This window comes from Sus scrofa, chromosome 12, assembly GCF_000003025.6.
Source record: "Sus scrofa isolate TJ Tabasco breed Duroc chromosome 12, Sscrofa11.1, whole genome shotgun sequence".
Lineage (NCBI taxonomy): Eukaryota > Metazoa > Chordata > Mammalia > Artiodactyla > Suidae > Sus > Sus scrofa.
In genome coordinates, this window is record NC_010454.4 from 34,421,537 (window position 1) to 34,444,330 (window position 22,794).

A 22,794-nucleotide genomic window follows, 5' to 3' on the forward strand; every position below is an offset into this window, starting at 1 on the left:
GAGTGTCGTCAGAACACTGTTTTCCCCTTTCACACCAAAGTCCTTTAAATCTGACAATACTTTTCTCATCCTCCCATTTGTCTCTTTTCCAGCTGCAGCATCTGTATTCCTTAAGTTGTTCTCATTGTGACAAGTTTCCTGATTCCACCATCCTGGCCACCTCTTCTATATTTACTCTCATATGACAATGGAACTCCTAAAACATGATGCTCACCATATGACACACAGATGCAGAGAGGATGTGAAGCTTTTAGAAAACAAGGAGCATCTTCTTTGAAATGTATATCCATAAGGATGTTTTTGGTTGCAAGTAGTAGCATAACCAAATTCCAGTGGCTTAAACAATGAGGAAATTATCTCACTCAAAAGATGAGAGGATAGGAGTTCCCGTTGTGGCTCAATGGTTAACAAATCCGACTAGCATCCATGAGGATGCAGGTTTGATCCCTGGCCTTGCTCAGTGGGTTAAGGATCCAGCGTTGCCATGAGCTGTGGTGTAGGTTGCAGACTCAGATTGGATCCTATGTTTCTGAGGTTGAGGTATAGACCAGCAGTTACAGATCCGATTTGACCCCTAGCTTGGAAACCTCCACATGCCATGAGTGTGGCCCTAAAAAGCAAAAAAAAAAAAAAAAAAAAAAAAAAAAAGGATGAGAAGATAGGCAATCACAGAGTTGGTTAAATCAGCAATTCCAACATTTTAGGGCTCTGGGTTGGCTGCTCTATAATGCTTTGCCTTTCCCCTCATGATGGCAATAGGGCTGCCAAAGCTCCAGTCATCATATATTTCTATTCAAATAATTCAGCAAGAAGGAAGAAGAGAGGCATGTATGTGCTTTTTCCCTTTTAATGGGGGAGAAAAGTTTTCCTAGAACCATTCAAGCAGAATTCTCCTATGACTTGTTGACCAGAAACTGGGTCATATGGTCACCCCGGTCTGCAAAAGGGAATGGAAAGTGCATGGCTGGCTGTTTCAGCCAGAAAGAAGGGAATTGGAAATGGCAATCAGCGGTGTCTGCCACAGGGGTACAGGCCCTCATAGCAGGATGGTAGAGACGTGACTGGCTTGAGTCAGAAATCATGACCATGAGCAAAGTTTGTCATGGACAGGGTCATAAAATCAAATGCTTAGAGAGGCTGACAGGTAACACGAATAAGCTAAGGGAGGCTTCACCAGTGAATCCCCAGGTGAAGCAGATACTCTGTAGCGCAGATCCAGGCCAGAGGACAAGTCCCACTCCTAGTGCTCTTCCCCACCCGCAGGCAGAGCTCCAATCACTAAGTCCTTACAGAACATCTGAAGGATCTTATTTAGAGATACTGCACAGCCCCAGACAAACGATCCGGGCCATCTCCCCAAATTGGCATCCGTGGATCTTCTGACAAAACAATTGACCCGATCATCCTAAAGAGAAGCCTCAAAGAACACCGTCATATTGATGAGAGTTTATACCTTTAAGACACCTCTCGTGGAAGCTCTGCTGTGTTCCTGATATGAATTTAACTCAACCCCAAATGGGTTTGTGGAATGTCTTCCACTATAAAGGTTTTAGAGGAAACATTAAAAATAAGGGGTTCATAAATGGCTTAAATTAAACACGTTTCCCATGCTTTGATGCCTTCTTGAATAGTATAGTGGGCCAATGGCAGGCTTTGAAGCCATGGGACTCAGATACCAGATCTCATTTCTCTTGGTTGTGTTCCTTTTGCATATCGGTGAACCTCAACTTTTTTAGCTGTAAAATTAACATAACATCCATCTCACAGGGTGGGTGGATCAATGAGGTAAATGTAAATCCCTCAGCACAGCACTTGGTACATAGTAAGTGTTCCTTCACACATCTCAATCACTGTTTTTTTTTTTTTTTAACTTCCCATCAGTATTAAAATTAAACCAAGGTGTTCCTGTTGTGGCTCAGTGATTAACAAAACCAACTAGTATCCAAGAGGACGAAGTTTCAATCCCTGGCCTTGCTCGGTGGGTTAAGGATCCAGCATTGCCATGAGCTGTGGTGTAGGTCACAGACGTTGCTGTGGCTGTGGTGTAGGCTGGTGGCTATAGCTCCGATTCAGCCCCTAGCCTGGGAACCTCCATATGCCATGGGTGCAGCCCCCAAAAGACAAAAAATAAAATAAAATAAAATAAAATAAAATAAAATAAAATAAAATAAAATAAAGCAAAGATAGGCGTCTGGTTCCACTGGATCTGAACAATTAGGTGAAGTAAGGCTTTTTAGTTATTTTGTGACTATTTTTGTGTTATTTATATGATTAGCAAAAGCAGTTTTCTTCAAGTTGTTGCGGGAAGGCTCTAAATCATTCCAGTAATAGTAGCTTAATTATGGTCCTGAGAATACTTCATTTATTCTCAGCCCCCTTAATCCCTTGATCTTGCCATTAATCAAGCTCAAGGCTGATTTTATTTTATTTATTTATTTATTTTTGGCTTTTGCCTTTTCTAGGGCCACTCCCGTGGCATATGGAGGTTCCCAGGCTAGGGGTCCAATCGGAGCTGTGGTTGCCAGCCTACACCAGAGCCACAGCAACGCCAGATCTGAGCTGCGTCTGCAACCTACACCACAGCTCACAGCAACACTGGATCCTTAACCCACTGAGCAAGGCCAGGGATCGAACCCGCCACCTCATGGTTCCTAGTTGGATTCGTTAACCACTGCACCACAACAGGAACTCCAGGGCTGATTTTAAGTGTAAGGAGAGAAAGACTGCAGGAAACCATGCCCAAGACTTCATATGTGGTCTACCAGTCAGGGTTCCACCACGGGAACAGGACCGGTATGAAATGGAAATGTGGGGGAGGAAGAAAACTTCCTCCACATTCTGGGTTCTTCTGGCTGGTCCGAGAATGAACTCTGTCAGGTCCCTTATGAGGGAACATGTAATGTGCAAAAAAAGAATGTATATATGTAAGCATAACTGGGTAACCATGCTGTACAGTAGGAGAAAATGTATATATACATAAAAGAAAATTAAAAAAAGAATGAAATTGACAAGAGACAGATTAACAGGAGGAAATCAAACAAGGCTTGAGAACTCGTATACATGGGAGAGACCCAGGCACACTGGGGAACTCACCAAGACGGCTGGAATCTTCGCCTTCAATACCATCTTCACCTGAAGAAGAAAGGGGTTGGAATTAGGGATTTGGGGCTCCAAGAGGAGGAAAGCAATGGACATGGAGGTGGAAAAGCAAATGCTTTGTACATAAATCATTGCTGGGCCATGTGGAGACAGTGGGACACAGAGTGGACACTCGATCTCTAGGTCCTGTGCTCATTCCCCCCACCCTGCCCCGCCCCATTGCCCTACAGACCTAGCCCCCATTCTCTGCAGATGTCTCTAGCCATAGCACCATTCTGGGAAGGGTGGTTGTTGTTGTTGTTGCTTTTTTTTTTTTTTTTTTTTTTTGTCTCTTTAGGGCCGCACCTGTAGCATATGGAGGTTCCCAGTCTAGGAGTGAAATCAGAGCTATAGCCGCCAGCCTACACCACAGCCACAGCAACGTGGGAGCTGAGCCTCATCTGCGACTTACACCAGAGCTCATGGCAATGCTGGATCCTTAACCCACTGAGCGAAGTCGGGGATTGAACCTGCACTCTCATGGATGCTAGTCGGGTTCGTTAACCACTGAGCCACGATGGGAACTCCATGGGAAGGGGTTCCTTATCTATATTCTTTAGGCAGCTAAATAGGAAGGTCAATGTTTCTTCCTGAATCTTTTGGGCCTTGTTTCATCTCAAAATAATCCACATGCCAAGGAGGGGGGACTATTTATTGCAAGGAACTGGTTTACATAATTGTGGGACTGGCAAGGTAAGTATGAAACCTGTATGGCAGGTATCAGGAGAGGGGCCGCCTGGAACTCTCAGGCATGAAGCTGCATGCAGTCCAGAATTTCAACTACTTCAAGGAAACCTCAGTTCTCTTCTTTTTTTTTTTTTTTTTTTTGCTATTTCTTTGGGTCGCTTCCGGGGCATATGGAGGTTCCCAGGCTAGGGGTCGAATCGGAGCCATAGCCACCGGCCTACACCAGAGCCACAGCCACGCGGGATCCGAGCCACATCTGCAACCTACACCACAGCTCACGGCAACGCCAGATCGTTAACCCACTGAGCAAGGGCAGGGACTGAACCCGCAACCTCATGGTTCCTAGTCGGATTCGTTAACCACTGCGCCACGACGGGAACTCCTTTTTTTTTTTTTTTTGTCAGTTCTGTTCTTAAGGCCTTTTCAATAATTGAATCAGACATATCCAGATTATCTTCCTTACCTAAAATCAACTGCTTATATAGAATCAATTACATGCAGGAGTTCCCTTCGTGGCGCAGTGGTTAATGAATCCCACTAGGAACCATGAGGTTGTGGATTCAGTCCCTGGCCTTGCTCAGTGGGTTAAGGATCTGGTGCTGCCATGAACTGTGGTGTAGGTTGCAGACGTGGCTCGGATCCTGTATTGCTGTGCCTCTGGTGTAGGCTGGGAACTTCCATATGCCACGGGAGCGGTCCTAGAAAAGGTAAAAAGACAAAAAAAAAAAAAAAGAATCAATTACATGCACATGCCTATGCAGAAGCACACAGATACATGTTTGAATCACTGGGACCCATAGACTAGTCAAGCTGACACATAAAACTGACCATCCCGGGAAAAACTAGTAATTGTCAGTGATGCTGGGGTCCTTCATTGAGGATGTAAGTGAAGTTCTCTCTCTATGGTCTGCATCCATTTATCTGTTTGAAGGTCACTCTGAAAATATTTATCTTTTTAGATATGTGCTACACAGGGAAATAATTTTCTTAGCTCAGTGTCCATGACTGGGACTTTCGCATAATTGTTCCATTCTGGGCTTGTAAAGCATTATGTTGACAAGTGAATGCAGAGAACAGGTGAGGTTTGGTGGACATTTCACACACACCTGCACGTGCCCTGATAAGAGAACTATATAAAATGGGACATATCAAGTTTTTCTTCTTTAAAACTAAATCAGAACTCAAAATCACCCATATGATGGTCAGTGAGAAGGACTAGTCCTGTCCCCTTCCCCAAAATCCATCCAGGGTCATTTTCTAAGTGGCCCATATTAGAACGGCTTTAAGTTAATAGTGAGGATAAGTGTTTTCTGTCATCTACATCTCTTGTATCTGGAAGAGCTTCACAATGGTTTTGTTTGTTTGTTTGTTTGTTTGTTTTGTTTCTTGCTTTTTAGGGCCGCACTCATGGCATACGGAGGTTCCCAGACTAGGCGATGAGTCAGTGCTGTAGCCGCTGGCCTACACCACAGCCACAGCAATGCCAGATCCTCGAGCTGTGTCTGCGACCTCCACCTCAACCCACGGCAACACCGGATCCTTAACCCACTGATCGAGGCCAGGGATCGAACCATCATCCTCATGGATACTAGTCGGGTTTGTTAACCACTGAGCCATGATGGGAACTCCCACAATGTATTCTTATCTTCCAGAGGTGGATATTTTATTTTGCCAAGAATAAACATGTGCAGTGGCAGAATTAAGACCAACCTGGAAATCCTATGCCCATCAGAGAACTCTGTCTAAGAAATCAGTTTTTACAGCAAATCAAGATGAAGGCCAGTTAATTCCAGTGTTGATCAATTTCTCATAATAAGAAATATATGGATTTCCTGTACCAATGCTTGTATTAGAGGTAGTAAAAACACACTTGCAAAGAAAGTTGGCATTTTATAGATGATTGTGCAGACTTGGGTATAGGTGGGGACTCGATATTGGGTCTCTGGCACAAAATAAAGGACAATGCTCACAGGGCGGTACTTTTCCATTGTGGTCTACAGACATTTTCCCACCTATGATTTTCCCTAAGTGAAAATCAGTCGGGCTTAAAAGTGGAAGGAAAAAAATAAAGAGAAGGAGGAGGAGGAAAAGGAGGAAAGAAATCAAACCAGTTATCTGCAGGAGCTCGCAGGAGAGAGAGAACTGTCCCTTGTGTTGAAGGCAAGTCAGTGATTCTCAAAGTGTGGTCCTCAGAGCGAGATCATCAACATTATCTGAGAACTTGTTACAAATGCAAATTCTCGGCCTTAACATTGAGCAACTGAAGCGAAAGTTCAGGGATGTGCCACACTTTTTTTTTTTTTTTTTTTTTTTTTTGGTCTTTTTAGGGCCGCACTCACAGCACATGGAAGTTCCCAGGCTAGGGGTCCAGTCAGAGCTACAGCTGCTGGCCTATATCACAGCCACAGCAACGTGGGATTGGAGCTGCATCTGCGAGCTACACCACAGCTCACGGCAACACCAGATCTTTAACCCACTGAGCAAGGCAGGGATGGAACCTGTGTCCTCATGGATGCTGAGCCACGATGGGAACTCCTCATTTGTTTTTTAACACACTCTTCAGGTTACTGTCTCAAGGGTGAGAATCACTGGTCTAAGATATGGGTTCTCTAAAACTCCCAGAGAATCTGCCCTTGCCCTTTTGGATCTTGGCCTGAGAATCTGACATCCTACAGATTTACAAAGTGTATTAATTGGAGTTCCTGTCGTGGCTCAGTGGTTAACAAATCCGACTAGGAACCATGAGGTTGCGGGTTCGATCTCTGGCGTCACTCAGTGGGTTAAGGATCCAGCGTTGCCGTGAGCTGTGGTGTAGGTCACAGACGTGGCTCTGATCACACGTTGCTGTGGCTGTGGTGCAGGCCGGCAGCTGCAGCTCCGATTAATTAGATCCCTAGCCTGGGAACCTCCAATATGCTGCATGTGCAGGCCTAAATGGACAAAAGACAAAAAAAAGAAAAGTGTATTAATTATCTTTGGTCCTTTTGGCCCCTGAAGAATAGCTCTCAAAGAGTGTGTGTTTTTTGAGACATTTAGAAACTTTTAAACAACTCCCATTGGTCCCTGGCCCTCAGCGGTAATCAGCCCAGCCCTGCTTCCTGAGCCAAGTCCAGGAGTTTCTGCCCAAGGATATTCCCTCTCCCCCAGGGTCACACCCATGGCTGTGTAGGTGATGTATGGGCAGTGGCTGGGAAGCTGAAGCTGCAGAAAAAGGATCTCCGAAGATGGAAGACGTGAAGGCTCGCTCCCACTCTGGGCTGAAGGAAGGTGAGATACCAGGGTTTCCTCCCCTGTAGATAGAGCAGCTGTCGGAAGCTTCCAGAAACACTTACTAGAGGGTAGATAGAGTAAATAAACAAGTGACAGCCTTGATGGTAGTAATTTTTAAATGCGAGGAGAGCCTCAGAAAGTGATGCAAAGAAAAGGAGGTGTTGACAACAGGTGCCACAAGTTGCATTTGCAAAACTGGGCTTTTAACAACCAAGTGACAAATTGGCCCTGTGATTTAGAGGGAGGATGCTGAGAGCAAAAGATAAGGAAAGGCAACCCCAAATTCTCCACATGGTCGAACTGAACAATTATTACGAATACACTAGGTCAGCACACTTTTTTTGGAGCAACTGCTAATCAGACTTGTTACTACAGGTGCTGGGGCTACGAAAGTTATTGAATTTACAATGTAGTTAAGAGAGACCATAGAAAAATATGATAAATGCATATGGGGTGTGTTTATCAAATGTTACTTAGGACCCAGAGAAATGAGGGATTACCTCTGCATGGGAGAAATGGGGGCGTTGCAGAGAAGGGGATATCTGAGGACTTCTAGGTTGAGAAGGAAGTGGGAGGTATTTCAGGAAGTGGAAATCATTTCCAAAGCTGCAGAAATAACCAAGCCTATGGCACATGCGAGAGCCCATGCCATGAACAGTGATCAGTTCCTGGGTAAAGGGGTACTGATGAGGAAGGTAGACGGAGGCATCATTTCAGAGCTTGGTAAGACGTCCTGAGAGGGAGTGGCGTGCACCCAGGTAAGCATGGTTTCCAGCCCTGAATTAATCCACAGGGCATGTTAGGCAGCTTCTAAGAATTTGGGTTCTAGGCTGAGGGCCCTCCATCGTTATTAGAAGATTATAAGGTGGGAGGAAGATGATCAGATCAAAGTTTAGAAAAGACTCACTGACGCTGATGGAGAAGATGGACTCGAGTGGCAGCAGATGGAAGCAGAAGGATGAGATTCAAATGACCTTTAATAGACTATAGGTTGCAGGTGTCTCGGGGTGGGGAGAGATTGAGACAAGGCAGGGGGTGCAGAGGCCACTTGACCCTCACGGTCACCCTCCGTCTCTCATTCTCCCTGCTCGTCTTCACCTTTGTTTCCATTCCCTCTCCCACCCCATCAGCTTCCCGTTCCCCTTCCTTCACTTGCTATATTCCTTTCTCTTCCTTCTTGTTAATCTCCCCTCTTTATTCCTTTGTCCATTTCTCATGTCAACACCTTCCTTTGTCTTCTACCCTTGTATTCAATAACACCTTCTCAAATTCTTATTCCTTTCAGAAGAGTTCTTCTGGTCCCCTTCGTACAATATCCATCACCCATGTTTTTTCTTTCTTTTTTAAGTGCCGCACCCATGGCATATGGAGGTTCCCAGGCTAGGGGTCAAATTGGAGCTGCAGGTGCCGGCCTATGCCACAGCCACAGCAACACGGAACCTGAGCTGCATCTGTGACCTACACCACAACTCATGGTAACGCTGGATCCCCAACCTACTGAGCGAGGCCGGGGATCAAACCCGAATTCTCATGGGTCCTAATTGGATTCGTTAATGACTGAGCCACGAAGGGAACTCCCATCACCCATTTCTTAATCTGGAGATTCTCTCTCCTCCTTCTCTTGTCTCAGCACACACACCATATACGTCCTGTGACCTCAGCCGGTAAAGGGCCACCTCCACAAGTGAGGGGAGGCCCTCCCTATAGCTATTCACCCACCCAGCATCAAGACCACTTTTTGAGTGCTTTTTGCACATTGACTATCAGCAAAGATGGGCTCTGTGGGGCACCAATAAATGAAAGGATCTATATTGATATCTCTGGGAGCTTAGAGTTCAATTATGGAGGGAAAACATAGACCCATGAAAAGTTCATTAACATTATAGTGTGTTAACAGTGGCATGAAAAAATGGTTGATACCAAAATGTATTAGAGACTGTCCAAAGGAGGTTGTCTTTAGAGCAGGAGACCACATCCAGGAGAGTGATGAGCGTTTATTTTGCCAGGTACTATTGTAGGAACTTATGTGGTATCTTGTTTAATCCCCTAGACATACAATCATTTTAAAAGTTATTGTCTGTAGAGTTAGACTTAGAGAGATTAAGTAACTTACCAAAGTCAAATTTCAAGGAAATAAAAGCTCTGAAATTTGACACTTGTTCTGTTGGATTCTAAATGTATTCTCATCACTATATGGCACTGAATCTTTGAAAGACAGGTTCCATGTGTCCCTGGATGGCTTTAAGATATCTCATGAATGTTTATTCCAGCACCAACTTGTACACTCTCCAGAGACAAGACCATTTATTCAGCTATTATGATCTATAGATGAAGCCCATCACCTAGACCTGGACAACTCGGAGCCCCTGAGCTCTAATATGTCTCTGTCTGTGGTGTGTTTTCTTTAGGTGTATGGGGAAGACACCATGGAACCAGGCAACCTCACATGGGTATCAGAATTTGTCTTCCTGGGACTCTCACAGACTCGGGAGCTCCAGCTTTTCTTGTTTCTGGTGGTCCTGTTTGTCTACACCACCGCTGTCATAGGAAACCTCCTCATCACGGTCACAGTGACCTCTGATTCTCGTCTCCACACACCCATGTACTTTCTGCTCCGAAACCTGGCTCTCTTGGACCTCTGTTTCTCCTCAGTCACTGCTCCAAAGATGCTGGTGGACTTGCTGTCTGAGAAGAAGACCATCTCCTATGAGGGGTGCATGGCCCAGCTCTTCTTCTTCCACTTTCTGGGAGGTGCCATGGTCTTCTTCCTCTCAGTGATGGCCTATGACCGCCTGGTTGCCATCTCCCGGCCCCTCCACTATGTCATCATCATGAACACTCAGCTCTGTGTGGGGCTGGTGGTGGCTAGCTGGGTGGGAGGTTTTGTCCATTCCATCTCCCAACTGGCTCTGATGCTCCCACTGCCCTTCTGTGGTCCCAATGTCCTAGACAACTTCTACTGTGATGTTCCCCAAGTGCTGAGACTCGCCTGCACTGACACTTCTGTCCTGGAGTTCCTCATGATTTCCAACAGTGGGATGCTGGTCCTCATCTGGTTCCTCTTCCTCCTTATCTCCTACTCCGTCATCCTGGTGATGCTGGGGGCCCACTCGGGGCAGGCGAGGAGGAAGGCAGCTTCCACCTGCACCACCCACATCGTCGTGGTGTCTATGGTCTTTATTCCAAGCATTTACCTCTATGCCCGGCCCTTCACCTCCTTCCCCATGGACAAGGCCGTGTCCATCAGCCACACAGTCTTGACCCCCATGCTCAACCCCTTGATCTACACCCTGAGGAACCAGGAGATGCAGGCAGCCGTGAAGAGGCTTGGGAGACACTGGGTGCTTTTTAAAAGGGAGTGACAGTGATGGGGTCACTTCCCTTTGGCTTTGTTTTTCATTTATAAGGTGGAGAGAGAGCTATTGTTTCTGCCCTCTTTGCAGCTTGTGAATGTTTTGAGGGTCGTCCTACGAGTAAATGAGTATTAAAACTAAGCAACTTAGATTTTTAGAAAGAAAAAAAAAGGAAAATATCTTGGAAGTTCCTGGGTGGCTCAGTGGGTTAAGTATCCAGTGTTGTCACTGCAGAGACTTGGGTCGCTATGGTGGCGCTGGTTTGATTCCCTGGCCTAGGAACTCCCACATGCCACAGGTGCAGTCAAAAAAAAAAACAAAAACAAAAGCAAAAACAAAACCTCTTTTTTGTGTGTGTGGTGGATGATTTGAACACTTCAGGGACAATATTATGTATTGTCATGGAAACATTCTTGAAAGTGATATGTTCCTTTCTGCCTTCTTGGTGGGTAGTTTCCTCTTAAGATGATGGCATTTCCCCAGAAGAGAAGTCCTGGGTTTTTTTGTTTGTTGGTTTGTTTGTTTGTTTGTTTTACAATTACCCAATTTTTGTATGAGTCTGGATTGCGAAGCCTTAAATCAGAGACTCTAACCTATCACTTACCAAACAGATGACCTTGGATGAGACACCCGGCTTTACATGACCCCATAACTTCCTCCTCAACAAATGCACTGAAGTTGATATCTGACCCCGAACTTTCCAGGTTTTTTATAAGGTTCAAATCTAAAAAATTGTGAGAAAACATTGAGTGAACTCTACGACAATATTTTATTTTCAATTTTGAAATTTCCATGAATATTCCGATTTTTTTCACTTTACATTTTAACATAGTATAATAATTATTACAAGCAAAAGAGTATAAACTGCATGTAAAAACATGCTATTCGGTTCAAGAATCAGAAGTTACCAGTAATGGGGTTCCCGTCACGGATCAGCGGAAGCGAATCTAAGTAGCATCCCTGAGGATGCAGGATGGCCTCACTCAGTGGGTTGAGGATCCGGTGTTGCTGTGAACTGCGGTATAGATCACAGACCTGGCTCAGATCCCGAGTTACTGTGGCTGTGGCGTAGGCCAGCTGTTGCAGCTCCAATTCAACCCCTGGCCTGGGATCCTCCTTATGCTGTGGGTGGGGCCCTAAAAAGACAAAAAAAAAAAAAAAAAAAAAAAAGGAAAACAAAAGAATAGGAATTACCAATAACTTTCAACTACCTATGGGTATAATGGTCCTCTCCATCACATCCTTCACTTCTCCCCAGATGGAACCACTTTCTTGAATTTGGTGTTTATCATTCTATTGCTTATAAACAGTTTCATCACACTTTTACATACTCAGTATATTGTTTTGTTTTGTTTTTTTGAGTCTTATAAAATATCCAACTGTACATAATAATCTTGGACTCATTTTTTTCACTCTATGTTATGCTCCTAAATGCCACACGTTATTCTGTTTGGCTGTAGTTCCTTCATTTTCACTGCTGTATAATATTCCATTGTGAGCATAAGTTTATTTGGGTTATTCTCAGTTTTTGCTCTTGCAAACAGTGTCTCCTGAATATTCTTCTACTTGTCTTCAGTTTTTATGTTGAGGACCTCTGGGTGATAAACCTTGACATGGAATTACTGAGTCATGAGATCTTCAAAGATTTACCTTTACAAAATGGTGCGAAATTGTTTTCCCAAAGCTGTTGTACCAAATTGCATGTTCATTAGCTGTGCTTATGTGTTTCCACTGATTCACATCCTCCTAAAAGTCGATGTTGTCCGACTTCATATTTGCCAGTTAAATGGGTAAAAAATGGTATTTCACTGTAGTCTTGATTTGCATTTCTCTAAAATTTCTTTCCATATTTAAAAAATTATGGAAGTATTGTTGATTTACAATGTTGTGTTAATTTCTTCTGTACAGCAAAGTGACTGTTAAGCATATATATTCTTTTTCATATTCCTTTTCATTATAGTTTATCAAAGGATATTGAATAGATATTGAATAGAGTTCCCTGTGCTATGCAGTAGGACCTTGTTTATCCATCCAGTTTGCATCTGCTCTTTCCAAACTCCCAATTTTTCCTGCCGCCAACCAACTCCCCCTTGACAATCACAAGTCTGTTTTCTATATTTGTGAATCTGTTTCTGTTTCATAGGTGTGTTCATTTCTGTCTCGTTTTTAATTCTACATGTAAATAATATCATATGGCATTTTCTTTATGACTTCACTTAGTATGATAATCTGTGGGTTCATCCATGTTGCTGCAGATGGCATTATTTCATTCTTTTTCATAGCTGAGTAATATATTTTGTATATACAAACCAAATCTTCTTAATCCATTCATCTGTCAATAGATATTTAGATTATTTCCATGTCTTGGCTATTGTAAGTAGTGCTACTAGGAACATAGAGGTGCGTGTATCTTTTCAAACTACATTTTTGTCTGGATATATCCCCAGGAGCTGGATTGCTGGATCATAACGCTAACTCTACTTTTAGTTTTTTGGGGAACCTCCATACAGTTTTTCGTAGTGGCTGCACAAATTTACATTCCCATTAACAGTGTAGGAGGGTTCCCTTTTCTCCATACTCCCTCCAACATTTGTTATTTGCTATGAAGTTCTTTTAACTCAAAAAATTAACTTTGTCTTTTGTCTTTTTTTTGTTGTTGTTGTTGTTGCTATTTCTTGGGCCGCTCCCACGGCATATGGAGGTTCCCAGGCTAGGGGTTGAATCGGAGCTGTAGCTACCGGCCTACACCAGAGCCACAGCAACGCAGGATCCGAGCCGTGTCTGCAACCTACACCACAGCTCACGGCAACGCCGGATCGTTAACCCACTGAGCTAGGGCAGGGACCGAACCCGCAACCTCATGGTTCCTAGTCGGATTCGATAACCACTGAGCCACGACGGGAACTCCTCAAAAAATTAACTTTGAAAACATTTTTTAACATTTAAAAAAATCTCAAACTTAAAGAAAATTAGCAAGTATAGCATAAAGGACCTTTTTTCCCCCGTGAGGTTTTGAGGGGACGTTGCCAAACTGTTGCCCACCACTCCTTAATATTTGTGTTCATTTTTACAAAGACATTTTTCTCCAATACAGCCATGCAGTCTGTAAAATTGATACACTAAAAATACATTGTTAAATCTAATTTTTAACCTCTACTCAAGTTTTGCCAAATGTCCCAATAAAGTCTTATAGAAGGAGAATCTGGTTCAAAATCAAGTGTTAATTTAGTTGTCCTCTCTCTCTTTTTTTTTCCTTTGGCCATGCTCATGGCATCCAGAAATTCCTGGGCCGGGGATCAAACCTAAGCCACAGGAGTGACAAGGCTGGACCATCAAGTAACTCCTGTCTTGTCTCTTTAGACTCCTTTATCTGAAAGAATTTCGCCTTCGTTTTGATTATCTTCTTCAAAGACTATAGGCCAATTCTTTTGTAGAATGTCCTTCATTTGGATTTGTCTGATCTTTCATAATGATTAGATTCTAGTGATGCTTTTTTTTTTTTTTTTTTTTTTTTTTTTTGTCTTTTGCCTTTTCTAGGGCCCCTTCCCACGGCATATGGAGGTTCCCAGGCTAGGGGTCGAATCGGAGCTGTAGCCACTGGCCTAAGCCAGAGCCACAGCAATGTCAGATCCGAGCCGTGTCTGTGACCTACACCACAGCTCACAGCAACGCCAGCTCCTTAATCCACTGAGCAAGGGCAGGGATCGAACCCACAACCTCGTGGTTCCTAGTCAGATTCATGGACCACTGCGCCAGGATGGGAACTCCCTGGTGATGCACCTTTTTCACTTTACCAGGAATCTCCCAGAAGTCACACTGTGCTCTTATTTCAGCCTACGAGGTGTGAACAATTTTGCTAAGTCCCATTACTAATGTCCCATCACTTTTGAAAGTTGACTAGGAAGTGTTTGTCAGGCTTCTCTCCTAAGTTTTTCCTTGGGAATGAGTAAATCTTTTGTGGGGAGGTACTTTGAGACCATATTAATATCTGGTTCCTTATCAAACTTCCAATTTATGGCTGGATGGTATCCCATCATTATATACTACATCTTTTTTTTTTTTTTGCCATTTCTTGGGCCGCTCCCACGGCATATGGAGGTTCCCAGGCTAGGGGTCGGATCGGAGCTATAGCTGCCAGCCTACGCCAGAGCCACAGCAACGCGGGATCCGAGCCGGGTCTGCGACCTACACCACAGCTCACGGCAACGCAGGATCCTTAACTGGCTGAGCAAGGCCAGGGATTGAACCCGCAACCTCATGGTTCCTAGTCGGATTCGTTAACTACTGCGCCAAGACGGGAACTCCTATTTACTACATCTTAATCCATTCATCTGTCCATCGACCAGCACAAATGAACCTATCTACAAAACAGAAGTAAACTCACACACAGAGAACAGATTTGCATTTGCCGAGGGGAAAGGGGGAGGGAGTGGGGTGGACTGAGAGTTTGAGGTTAGTAGATGCAAACTGTTGCATTTAGAAAGGATAAACAACAAGGTCCTAGGGTACAGCACAGGGGACTCTATCCCATCTCCTGCTCAGCCCCTTTCCTTCCCCTACTCATGATCCAACACCCCCCCCTCAGAATATCCCCCATGCAGAAACTCTCCTCACCCTGCAGCTTGCAACACTTGACGACAGACTGCACCTCTGTGAAGACACCCTTCTCATCCATTTGAGGTTTTGTTCCCACACTGGGCCCTTCTCACTATGCTTTAACCTTCTCAAAGTGGGCTCCAAAAGGAAACACCCAGGAGTTCCCGTCGTGGCTCAGTGGTTAATGAATCTGACTGGGAACTATGAGGTTTCGGGTTCGATCCCTGGCCTTGCTCAGTGGGTTAAGGATCCGGCATTGCCGTGAGCTGTGGTGTAGGTTGCAGACGTGGCTTGGATCCCGTGTTGCTGTGGCTCTGGCGTAGGCCAGTGGCTACAGCTCTGATTGGACCCCTAGTCTGGGAACCTCCATACACCGCTGGTGGCGGCCCTAGAAAAGGCAAAAAAGACCAAAAAAAAAAAAAAAAAAAAAGAAGAAGCTAGCCTGTCCTTGGGTGTCTCCCCAAAGCCATTCCCAACCACTTCCACCTTGCTTCTCCCCTATCATAAGGGTTCACTTTCCGAGAATCCTTAGAAGCTGGGGGTGCTCAAGTATTCCTGTGATTCCGGAAAGAAAAATTACAACAAATAGGCTAACAGGGTGTTAGCCTGGGAGCTTCTGGGAAAGATTTCTCCTCCATGAGTAGAAGCAAGAGATGAAGGAGCAGCAGGAAACTGCCCCCCACCGGTTTCCTCACCTCCAGTCCCTGAATGAGATTGTGCGGACACACACCACCATTGAAGCACAGGGCTTCTCTTGGAGAGGCCAAGGGCATCACAGACTGACTGAAAACAGTGTCTTGCTATCACTGAGCTGAAGGTCCTCATTGGCTCATTGGCTTTGACTCCATGGTTTTTCTTTTTCTTTCTTTCTTTCTTTCTTTCTTTTTCTGTCTTTTTTTTTTCTTTTTTTTGCTTTTTAGGGCCACACACAAGGCATATGGAGGTTCCCAGGCTAGTGGTCAAATCAGAGCCATAGCAACTCGGGATCCGAGTCCCATCTCTGACCTACACCACAGCTCATGGCAACTCTGGATCCTTAACCCACGGAGCGAGGCCAGGGATTGAAACCACATTCTCACGGTTAGGAGCTGGGTCCATTACCTGCTGAGCCACAATGGGAACTCCATGATCAATTAATTTTTATTTTGTAAGCTATCAAAGCAGTTGTCTTCATGCTATGAGAGAGAATTGTCCATTGTGTTGACAGAGAGCAGAGAACCTCAAAGTCAGTGGTTCTCAAACTGTGGCCCCAGATAAGCACTCAGCATCACCTGAAAACTTGTTAGAAATGTGAATTCTCAGCCTCCACCCAGACCTGCTAAAGGGAAACTTCTGCGTGGGGCTTTCTGAATTTCAACAGCCTTTCCTGGTGGTTTTGATGTATGCTCAGGTGTATGAACCACTGATCTATGAAACTTGGTCCTTCCAATAATATCAGAAATTTTGAGTCTCTGTCTCTGTCTTTTCTGATCTTTCTTTCTTTCTTTCATCTTTTTAGGGCTGCACCCTCAGCATGTGGAGGTTCTCAGGCTAGGGGTTGAATCAGACCTGTAGCCACAGCGACATCAGATCTGAGCCACATCTGTGACCTACATACACCACAGCTCACGGCAATACCGGATCCTTAACCCACTAAGCAAGGTCAGGGATTGAACCTGAGTCCTCATGGATGCTAGTCAGGTTCGTTTCTGCTGGGCCACAGAACTCCTAATCTTGGTTTCTTGATATATGTCATAAATCTCTAAATTTTCAGTGTCCTTGGTTGGTTTTTTCTTTTTTCCCCCACTTTGTGCTTGTGTGCATGCGGGGGTTGCGTGTTTGTTTTTTACCCTCAAGTTGATCTTTCAAATAGTAAGTGTGTTTGAGAGACTTAGAAACTTCTTAACAACTCCCATTGTTCCCTTTTCCCCGGGGGAATCCTTCCAGCTCTGCTTCCTGAGCCCAGTCCAATCATTTCTCCCTGAAGATACCTGTTCCTCCCCAGAGTCATGCCCATGAGTCAGGGGCGTGAGCTATGGGCAGTGCCAGGCAGCTGTGAGCCTGCATGGAGAGCAGCCCCACACCCCGGGAAAATGGAAGACCTGAACCCTCTACTCCCATTGGAGGCTGAAGACGATGAGAGCCTGAAGTTTCCACACGTCCTGGTAAGTCAGTGGTCATCAGGTCCTTGAAAATTCCTGTTGGGACGGGGAGAATAAATGAGTGACATAGAGTTGATGGTATTAAGTCTCTTGTTGGAGGAGCCTCAGGAAGTCGTTTGGGGGTGATGTGCTGTTGAAACAACTGCTTCAGGTTGCATGTAAATTGAGTCATTTTAACAACCATGCATAAAACTGGCTTTGTGAGATAGGGAACAGAAGACATGTAAAAACGTGTTAAAAATCTCCGCAGTAGTTTGATAACACTTACTGAGCATGTGTTATGTCAGAGTTTCTGTTGCAAGTTCTGGGGCTACAAGATATTGAAACTACAATGTAGGTGGCTGAGGGGAGAGGCTGAAAAAACCAATGATGATAAGCCTATAGCAAAGGTATGTTTTCAATGTTGTAAGAACCCTGCCAAATGGGGAATTTGTTTGGCATGGGAGAAATGGTGACGGAAGGGACAAGAATGGTGATATTGGAATGAAATTTTTTTTATTTTTTGTCTTTTGTCTTTTTTAGGGCAGCACCCGAGGCATATAGACGTTCCCAGGCTAGGGGTTGAATCGGAGCTGTTGCTGCTCGCCTGCACCACAGCCACAGCGATGCCAGATCTAAGTCACGTCTGTGACCTACACCACAGCTCCTGGCAAAGCGAGGTCCTTAACCAACTGCATGAGGCCAGGAATCAAACCGGCAACCTCATGATTCCTAGTCGGATTCATTTCCGTTGCACCAAGATGGGAACTCCTGAGTGAGCCTTTACAAAAATTTTTTTTTTAATTTTTTATTTTTTGTCTTTAGGGCCACACCTGTGACATATGGAGGTTCCCAGGCTACGGGTCAAATCAGAGCTGTAGCTGCTGGCCTACACCACAGCCACAGCAAGGCAGGATCCAAGCCACATCTGTGACCTATACCAGAGCTCACTGCATCACCAGATCCCCAACCCACTGAGCAAGGCCAGGGATCAAACTTGTGTCCTCGTGGATACTAGTTGGGCTAATTAACCACTGAGCCACGACGGGAACTCCTGAGTGAGCCTTTTCTAAGGCTGAGAAGATGGTGAGAGAATTCCAGGACACAAACGTGGAAATAAATAAATGTGGCATGTTCAGAGTTCCCGTCGTGGCTCAGTGGAAACGAATCTGAACACCATCCATGAGGACACAGTTTCCATCCCTGGTCTCACTCCGTGGGTTAAGGATCCAGCATTGCAGTGAACTGTGGTGTAGATCGCAGACACGGCTCAGATCTGACGTTGCTGGGGTTGTGGTGCAGGCCGGTGGCTACAGCTCCCATTTGATCCCTAGCCTGGGAACCTCCATATGCCGTGGGTGTGGCCCTGAAAAAACAAAGGACCAAAAAAAAAAAAAGTGGCATATTTAGACTGGAGTGCACTGAAGAGCTAGTGGTTCATCTGAGGCAGAGATTCAAAAGGCAGATGGGGTGACATTTTATAACCTGTATGACATGCTGAGTTGCCTGCACACGTGTAAGTAGGCATTTCTACCCTGACTTGATCCACAAAATACTTGTGGTGGCTCCACAGAAGCTCTAGTGAGCATCATCGCAAGAGTATGAGTATCATTACAAGAGAACGTGGTCAGATCAGTGTCTAGAGCCGTCTGTGTAGAAGGTGGATTGGAGCCAAAGCACATGGAAGTGAAATATAAGACGGGAGGGATCTCTGATCGATGGTGGATTGTGGGAGGTCAGGTGGGAGAGGGTGGGAGGTGACACGAGGCAGGGACAGTGAGGAGGGTCCTAAATCCTCACCTGTCACCCTCTCTCACCGTTTTGTCCTTTCGCCTTTGGTCCCATTCCCTGCCCCATTATCTTTCCATCTCCCCTTCCTTCACTCATTCTCATTCTCTATTTCCCTCCTGTAATTCCCTTCCTCCCTTTAATTCTTCATCTATTTCCATTTCTTCTCCTTCAACATGTTTATTTCTCCTCTATCTATGAAATCAATATCAGCTTCTAAAATTGATGCCCTTTCAGAAGGGCCCAAATCACCTTCAAGGAGCATATTCATCATCTGTTTCTTCACTGATGAAAGAAGTACCCCTCTACCTCTTGTCTCCACATATGATCTGGGGAGCCTCACCCAGTAAGGGCCACCTACCCCGGGGAATGGGGAAAAATGGACAGTTCCAGGTGTTCATCTGTGTCTAGAGCCTGCCCTGCATGCACCTGCACATGCAATAGCTTTTCACCCACCCAGCAGTTAACACCAGGTACCGATTCAGTGCTGACTATGGCTGTATTTATCAAGCAATGACTACGAAGGCTGGGCACTGCAGGGTGCTAATAAATTGGGATTCAAGACCTGTGTCTGTAGCACATTATGAGTGAATTGTGGAGGAACAATATAGACATATGAAATGTTCATTAACTTTATGATGTGTTAACTGTTGCATGACAATGACAGGTGCAATAGCCAATATTTTCCAATAACTATAACTAGAAAGTAACCTTTACAACTGTATTAATTTTTTTTTTGGTTTCAAATTTTATTTATTTTTATTTATTTTAAAAAATTACTTCATTTATTTTTCCGCTGTACAGCTTGGGTACAAGATACACTTACATGTATACATTTTTTTCCACCCTTTGTTCTGTTACAATATAAGTATCTAGACATAGTTCTCAATGCTACTCAGCAGGATCTCATTGTAAATCCATTCCAAGTTGTATCCATAACCCCAAGCTCCTGATTCCTCCCACTGCCTCCCTCTCCTACCGGGCGGCCACAAGTCTATTCTCCAGGTCCATGATTTTCTTTTCTCAGGAAATGTTCATTGTGCTAGATATTAGATTCCAGTTGTAAGTGATATCATATGGTATTTGTCTTTGTCTTTCTGGCTCATTTCACTCAGTATGAGAGTCTCTAGTTCCACCCATGTTGCTATAAATGGTATTATGTTGTTCTTTTTTATGGCTGAGTAGTATTCCATTGTGTATATATACCACATCTTCCGAATCCAATCATCTGTCAATGGACATTTAGGTTGTTTCCATGTCTTGGCTATTGTGAATAGTGCTGCAATGAATATGCGGGTGCATGTGTCTCTTTTAAGTAGAGTTTTGTCTGGATATATGCCCAAGAGTGTGATTGCAGGGTCATATGGAAGTTCTACATATAGATTTCTAAGTTATCTCCAAACTGTTCTCCATAGTGGCTGTACCAGTTTTTTAAACTTTTAAAATAGTTTTTGGAAAGGAAATACAATTGGTCCAAAAATGTAGTAGAGACTAGAAGAAGGGAAAATATCTTTAGAGTAAGATACTTTATTGAGAAGTGATTAGCATTTATTATTCCAGGACTGTCCTAGGAATTTTATGTATTAGTTAATCACTTAGGCAATTTCTTTTTTTGGTGGGGGGGTTCTTTTTCTTTTTAATTGTTATTTCCCCAATACAATTTTTTTTCCTACTGTACAGCATGGTGACCCAGTTACACATACATGTATACATTCTTTTTCTCACATTATCCTGCTCCATAAGTGACTAGACATAGTTTCCAGAGCTCATTGCTAATCCATTCCAAAAGCAATAGATTTCATCTATTAATCCCAAGCTCCCAATCCACCCCGCTCCCTCCCCCTCCCCCTTGGCAAACACAAGTCTATTCTCCAAGTCCATGATTTCCTTTTCTGTGGAAAGGTTCGTTTATGCCATATATCAGATTCCAGATATAAATGATATCATATATATACAAAGGAATACTACTCAGCCATAAAGAAGAACAAAATAGTGCCATTGGCAGCAACATGGATGGAACTAGACACTCTCATACTGAGTGAGTCAGAAAGAGAAAGACAAGTACCATATGATATCACTTATATCTGGAATCCAATAGACGGCACAAATGAACCTTTTCTTAGGCAATTTCCATAAAGAAAGCATTTTCCTCAGATGTGGAATCTGAGACTCAGATTAACTAACTCGCTCAAGTTTACATCTCCGGGAAAGGGAAGCTCTGAAATCGGACTCTGGTTCTGATGGAGTCTCTGGGTCTTCCCACACTGAATCTTTGAAAGGCAGGTTGCATGTGTTTCTGGACGGCTTTCAGATATCTCATGAACGCATATTCCCACACCAGCTAGTAAACCCTCCAGAGACAAGGTGTTCACTTAGTACTTGGTATTATGATCTGTGCCTGAGGATGCCCATCGTCTCACTTGGACAACTGAGTTGAGCCCTTGAGTACAGAAAGGGCAGGAGGTGACTTCATGCATCCCTGTCTGTGGTCTGTTTCCTTTAGGTGTATGGGGAAGACGGCATGGAATCAGGGAACCTCACATGGGTATCAGAATTTGTCTTCCTGGGACTCTCACAGACTCGGGAGCTCCAGCTCCTCTTGTTCCTGGTGGTCCTGTTTGTCTACACCACCACCGTGTTGGGAAACCTCCTCATCATGGTCTCAGTGACCTCTGATTCTCGTCTCCACACACCCATGTACTTCCTGCTCCGAAACCTGGCTCTCTTGGACCTCTCGGTATCCTCAGTAATTAGCCCAAAGATGCTGGTGGACTTGCTGTCTGAGAAGAAGACCATCTCCTACCAGGGCTGCATGGCTCAGATCTTCTTCTTCCATTTCGTGGGAGGTGGGATTGTCTTCTTTCTCTCAGTGATGGCCTATGACCGCTACGTAGCCATCTCCCGGCCCCTCCACTATGTCACCATCATGAACACTCAGCTCTGTGTGGGACTGGTGGTGGCTGCTTGGGTAGGAGGCTTTCTCCACTCCATTGTCCAGCTGGTTCTGATGCTCCCGCTGCCTTTCTGTGGTCCCAACGTTCTAGACAACTTCTACTGTGACATTCCCCAAGTGCTGAGACTCGCCTGCACAGACACCTCCCTCCTGGAGTTCCTCATGATCTCCAACAGTGGGATGCTTGTCCTCATCTGGTTCCTCCTCCTCCTTATCTCCTACTCCGTCATCCTGGTGATGCTGAGGGCCCACTCGGGGCAGGCGAGGAGGAAGGCAGCTTCCACCTGCACCACCCACATCGTCGTGGTGACCATGGTCTTCATCCCAAGCATTTACCTCTATGCCCGACCCTTCACCTCTTTCCCCATGGACAAGGCTGTGTCCATCAGCCACACGGTCGTGACCCCCATGCTCAACCCCCTGACCTACACCCTGAGGAACCAGGAGATGCAGGCAGCCATGAAGAGATTAGGCAAGCGCCTAATCATTGGCATCAGGGAGTGAACTTGAAATAAGTTGACTTTATCTTTTTCTTTTGGGGGGGACACACCTGTGGCATGAGGTAGTTCCCAGGCTAGGGGTTGAATTGGAGCTGTAGCCCCTGGCCTACGCCACAACCACAACAACACAGGATCTGACCCATGTCTGTGACCTACACCACAGCTCACAGCAATGCCGGATCTTTAATCCACTGAGCAAGACTAGTATCCATGTCCTCATGGATACTAGTCAGTTTCATTAACCACTGAGCCACTAACGACGGGAACTTGAATAATTTGAATTTACTTTTTACTTTTTATATTTGTATTACTCAAATGAATTTATCATATCTGTAGTTGTATAATGATCATAACAATCCAATTTCACAGGATTTCCATCCCACAGCCCA

The 22,794-nt window shown here is 44.7% G+C and overlaps 2 protein-coding genes across 2 annotated transcripts; both read left to right on the forward strand.

Annotated features, from left to right (window-relative positions):
• Positions 9,522–10,457, forward strand: LOC100738790 (olfactory receptor 4D2). Its single transcript, XM_003483042.2, has one exon. The coding sequence runs from the start codon at positions 9,522–9,524 to the stop codon at positions 10,455–10,457; it is 936 nt and encodes a 311-aa protein (XP_003483090.2).
• LOC100516575 (olfactory receptor 4D2-like) lies at positions 21,474–22,409 on the forward strand. Its single transcript, XM_021066324.1, has one exon. It carries the CDS (start codon positions 21,474–21,476, stop codon positions 22,407–22,409), a length of 936 nt encoding a protein of 311 aa, XP_020921983.1.

Bases quoted from the DNA above. Each gene is read 5' to 3' on its own strand.
- LOC100516575 (XM_021066324.1), top strand. From the start codon at position 21,474: ATGGAATCAGGGAACCTCACATGGGTATCAGAATTTGTCTTCCTGGGA.
- LOC100738790 (XM_003483042.2), top strand. From the start codon at position 9,522: ATGGAACCAGGCAACCTCACATGGGTATCAGAATTTGTCTTCCTGGGA.